General features: G+C 25.4%; 1 protein-coding gene across 1 annotated transcript; it reads right to left on the reverse strand.

The window, feature by feature from the left end:
- Nucleotides 1-1,698: 1,698 nt before the first annotated feature.
- Nucleotides 1,699-4,001, reverse strand: LOAG_11892 (hypothetical protein; the record flags this gene model as incomplete). The annotated part of the gene is made up of 7 exons (XM_003147409.1): nt 1,699-1,779; nt 2,071-2,165; nt 2,230-2,388; nt 2,677-2,800; nt 3,013-3,174; nt 3,568-3,651; nt 3,825-4,001. 7 exons carry the CDS (start codon nt 3,999-4,001, stop codon nt 1,699-1,701), a joined length of 882 nt encoding a protein of 293 aa, XP_003147457.1.
- Nucleotides 4,002-5,994: the final 1,993 nt, after the last annotated feature.

Below are 5,994 nucleotides of genomic sequence, written 5' to 3' on the forward strand. Positions count from 1 at the left end.
TTTTTTTGAATTAAGAATTTCAAAAATAATCAAACATTAATTGTAGCAAATAAAGCCAGTATTATCAGTAAAATGGAATAATAAACATTATCATTTTGGAATTAAAAAATTGGCGCATATTTTACCATTGAAGAATTACTATTCGATAATATCATTCAATTGATTTCATTTTATTTTACTAGCAAAGTTAGCTTAATTGTTATTACAATTTCGTTATTAGTATTTCATACAATTCACTTAAATCTCTTTAACATTTCTAATTAATAAGTATAATTTTCATTTAAATTCATCATTATCAAATTTATTCATCTCTTTTCTGATATCATTAACTCAAGTAACTTTACTTAATATTCATTTTATTCATTAAAATAAACTATACAATGCAATCATAATGCTGAATATAATCAGCTTATCAGATGATATCAGTTTAATTTTATCAGAATGATTTAGATAAAGTATTTACTTTTCCTACAATTTAATATTGATAAGAAAATATTTAGGAAAATTTAATTTCAACAAAATTTCAGCATCCATTAACAAAACGTTCTAATGCAATCCTTTTACAACCATTGTATCGTTATGTTGAAATCGATGCACCGTATATTTTAACAGGAGCATTAAATGTAGCATTTGCTTGTACTGTTATAATATTCCTTTATATGTTTACTTTGAAATAATTTCATTTAATAATTTTGTTTTTTTTCGTTTGTCTATTTGTGCTGAATTAATTTCATAAAAATGTGCTTAACTTTTATAATTTCCACTTCAAGATTTATTAATTTCAGATTTATCAATTAATTATTTATTTATTTAAATTTATCCTTTTATTTAGATTAATTAATTAATTAACTATTTATTTATGCCTATTAATTTATCTATTTATTTAGATTTATTAATTTACATAAAAAAGTTCAAATGTTTCTTGCATTTGACTGAATTTTATTCAGATTTTATCAAAAATTAACTAAAATTTATCGTTTTATTCTTCTTTAGTATTTCAATGTTGTGAAATGAGTTTTCCAGTTCTCCATTATTATATTAAACTAAAATTTTTTTTTTGTGCCAAATGTAAGCATGCTATTCGAAATAAGCCTATTAGACACGTAGTCAAGCCATTTTCTTCAATTCATTTAGTTAAACAGTTACATAATGATATTACGATCATTTCCAAAATGTATTCGTTAATAGCTTAAAGTGATATTGAGATATATTCATTAATTAATAAATTCAAACTTATTCATAGGCTTTATAAAAAAAAAAATTATTCTTTCATTTTTGAACAAATGAATCGAATGGGAATAGCATATAAATTCATGTTGAAATTTCACTTGAAGTTTTTGTTTATTTCAAAATTTACAAAATGTTCAACTTATAAAATTTCATTACAACTAATCACCTTTGATGAAGGAGCAAGGGGATGAAAAAAGATTTCTGTAAAGCTAATAATTTAATTATTAATTATTTAATCAATTATTTAATTTGGTTATTAATTTAATTATTCGGTATTTAATTAATTTAATTATTATTAAGTTAATGGAACAATCATTGCTTGGTAGAATACAAACACATCTTGGAAGATAGGAAATACTTCAATTAATCTAATTTGCCTTGTTTTTGCTATTAGTGTCGGTATTTTATTAACATGAAAAGGTTTTTTATTTATTATACAAACTTTCCGGAAGTGTCAAGGAACACATTTCAACATCCGGTAGATCGTACTGCTTGACAACATCGGTTATGTGCATTAGCCACTGATGCTTTAAGAGGTGCGCAAATTGCCTGAAATTAACATAGGCAATAATAATTAGCTATAATTACCATTGAAAGTAGCAATAATAATAGAGTAATTTCAAATTTCAAAATAGTAATAACAAACAAATTGAATGTTTTTAGAAATTAATTTAAAATATAGGGAAGAAGAGCGAAGCATTGTAAATAAAAAACTAGTCTTTTTTTTTTTCAAATTAGGCGGAAATGCAGGAAAAATAAAAAGTTAAAAAATTGTCACAATTGATACTTTATGCGACCAACCATTTTATTTCGATGTTATTAATTGTTAAAAGGAAATACCTGAATTGAATGATTATTGTATGTTTGTTGCCAGTTGACATATTGTTTGACATAATTCTTGCACCAATAAGGATCAGGAAAGATACAGGTAGGATCTGAAATGGAATTAAAATGGGATAATTGTAATAAATATACAAATATAATAAATTACTGAAATACCTCGATATCGCATTAATGCTTCTTCATTTTGACGCAATACAGCTGTATAATTAGGTGAATTTGGATTAATTACTGGATTATATAGAATTGGAATTTTGGAACTGCTTGTTCGATTTAATTGGATATTAGTAGTTGTAAATGTTTGACGTCGATTTCGTACTAAAAAAAAATATTAGTGAAAAATATTGAAATATTTAAATGTTAAACTTTAAAACAATTTCATTTTGCTAATTGCAGGAAGTTTATGGATTATTTAAATTTTAATCTTTTTTAGTACGACTTTTTGGTAATACTTTTTTTATTTAAAACTTCGTATATCAATAGAAAGTTAAAAAAAATCAAAAATGTTTTCAAATAAATTTTCCTTATTTTCTATTTTAAAACAAGTGACATTAATGTTACACATTAATATTGTCACACACATTAATTAATATGAAATTATTTTACTGTTCAGTTTTTTGGATGAATTGTTGGTCGAGTAAAAGGTGCATAAAGTAGATAAATTGCAAATTATTGCATCAAATATGGGATCAATAAATGTCGCATTCATTAGCACAGGACTTGTATAAAACTAAATGAATTCATAGTTTAATTCTAAATTTTTGCAAAATTTTTCAAAAAAAAACATTCCATATTGAATTAAATCAAAGATTTGATTTAAAATGCGAAAATTTTCACAAAAGAATTAGAAAAATTGGTTTTTTTTTCAATACTATTGAATAAAGCTTTGTGTATTTCGAAATGACTTTTTTTTTTTGTTAAAATAAAGCAAAATTTAAATACCGTCCATATGGAACAATCATTGATACTGTTATTGAAAAAGTGATCGGTATAAAGAGATCGAGTGAAATTTGAATCCAATGAAGTCGAATTCTTGTACGTATAAGTTAAAGAAGCTTGTTCATCCTTATCACTCATCGATTCAGCTGACTCTATTTTCCCACTCTAAATTTAAACGCAAGAGTAATGAATTATGAAAACGACAATTAGAACTTTGTAAATTAATTTAGGCAACACGGGGGTACAAATGACCAAATGGACAGATTCATTGGCAAGCTTTGCAAGCTCAATTTGCTTTTCATTAGCATTGGCTTCATTGGCATTCATTGGCAAGCTCAATTTGCAACAAAAGTCTAATCTTGATAGTTTAATCTGTCAGGACTCAGAAACAAATCTACTCGAAATCAATATTACCTGATTTCTACATACAGTTTTTAAAATAATTCATGCTTCATTTTGGTTTTTTTAAAAAAAAAAATAAAAATTAACCAAGTTTTTAAATTGATTTAATTACTCAAATCAATTACCTTTATTTTGGGATGCAAAATAAAGTTATACCTTAATGCTGAAAATTTCCAACGATATAGCACCTTGTAGTCTTAAGATTGCTAATACTTCACTTTCATCTACCGGAGAATTTACCTGCAAAAAAATACTGTTTACAAAATGTCCAATTATTAATTATTGAGTAAAATTAAAATTATTTTAAATAAGGATAAAACATAATAGAGCAAATTTACAAGATATGTAATGAAAACTTTTTCCTAATTTAATCAAAGAAAAAAAGAAAAAAATACGAGTCAAAAGTAAATTACTTGAATTTTACTAAATCCGATACCAATCCAAAAATCATCATTCTCGGGTATACCGGAAAGTTTCAGTTTAAAATGGATTCGTTTACCTATTACCTGCCATTGTAGTAAATAATGATCACCAAAATTGATACCGCACTGACTAAGACTATAGTTGTAGATGTCATCCACAACAACCATTTCTAAATCCAGACATTTTTCAATTACAGAATATTTTCCAAGAGATGAACAAATGATCAACTGGGAGAAAACAAACCTTCGAGTAGTTTATCGAAGATTAGCTGCCAAAAGTTGCAAACTTTGGAAATAATTTTTTAGACGGAATCAGAATCATCTATCCTTTTAAAATTATTGCATAAATTTTTATGTTAACTTTTATCACGAATGCAACATTTTAATGAATCTTCAAACCAATTGAATTATTCAAATTCAAATTATTTAAAATTGCGGATTTCCGAGAATAAAGTTTGACAGTTAAACATTATGGCATTAGCCATAAATAATTTAAATTGAAATTCATAGGCTTATTAATTTAGTTATTAAAAATGACTGTATAATTTTCATAGGATTGGTTATATTTCCTTTAAAAAATTACAAAAGTATTGGAAAAAAAGTTGGAAAAAGTATTTGATGGAAAAATTTGATGAAGAAAATAAGAAATATCCAACCTGAAAAAGCCAAAATGTAGAAGATATGAAGCATAAGAATGATATGGAATAATTTGGGAGACATAAAAAAAAATTTATTAAATGATGAAATTGAATGATGGTGACAGTGTGTATGTGTGTGTGTGTGTGTATGTGTGTATGTGTGTGTGTATGTGTGTGTGTGTGTGTGTGTATGTATTGGTACTTATTCTTTATACTTTTAAATTGTTCAGTTGAATCACTGCAAACAGTGAAATTTCAAATAAAATAATGGAAAACGCGGAACCTTAGCAAACAATCTCTTCAGAATTAATCAATAGAGAAGCAAATTTAATGAAATAAACAAATCGTTTACTTTAAATAAATCGAATTGTTTAGTAAATCGTTTACTTTAGCAAATCATATATTTTAAGTCTTGTTAATGCAAAGAAATAACTCTGCTAATTGAATCTTTTTTTCTTTGAAATTCAAATTAAACTTATTTTGAGTGTTACTAAATTTGATGTTACATTCTTCCAAGATGCACTAACGATTTCAAATTGTTCTTCTACATACTCAAAAAAAAAAAAAAAATTACTGATCTTAGATTTATTGCTACTTCTGAATTCTATTCTTATCCTTTATTCCATTAATAATTAGTTTGAAACCAATTATTCATCAACATTTTTAAAGTTATTTTTTTAATTATAAATTAATATCAATTTAATATGGATGAGTTTTGATACGAAATATCGTTTTGAGAGATACTGTCAAGATATTACTGTATCATTTTTACAATCTAACAAGATATTACTCTATCTTAGACTAAAACTTCTCTCATAATTTCCTGCCCTAATACTTTTCATAATTCAAAGACATAATTTCAAATCACTAGGGGTTGATGGTGAATTCAAAGTTACACTTTTTCCTCATTCGCTATTTCCTTAGAAATAGGAAAATACTGTTAGTTCCATTTTTCCACTTAGCCAGATACCTCATTTGGCCAACTAAATTATCAGTAAGTTTAGGCTACCAAAATAACAATTATCTTCCCATAATAAATCCATTTTTTCTTGCTCATTCTTCGATATTGAATTACATAAATTACAAAGCTTGTAACATTTGATATTGCTTGATGATAACAATAAGATGTCGTTATCATTTATACAAATTTTATCAATATTATCTGGTAAATACTAGCAAATAAGCTTTTCTTATGAATGATAATCATGGAATTGTTTGATAATTGAAAAATTGATTTATAATCTTCTTAACAGTACAAGAAAGGTTTGAAATCTTTATACTTTCACTACTTATTGTAATTAGTTATTTTCTTTGTTCAAATGAGAATGTCACCGATTTTTAGAAGAAATATATAGCATGGATGCATGCTTATATTTGTTAGTAGCTCAAGTAGTATCAAATTTATTAATTAATATTTCATTTCATTAGTCATTTCTTTGCTTATTGTAGTATACAAATCGCAATCGACACCATTAACTATCTCTCTCTCCCTCTCTCTCTCTCCCTCCTCCTCTCTCTCTACT

Source organism: Loa loa (assembly GCF_000183805.2).
Source record: "Loa loa unplaced genomic scaffold supercont3.463, whole genome shotgun sequence".
NCBI lineage: Eukaryota > Metazoa > Nematoda > Chromadorea > Rhabditida > Onchocercidae > Loa > Loa loa.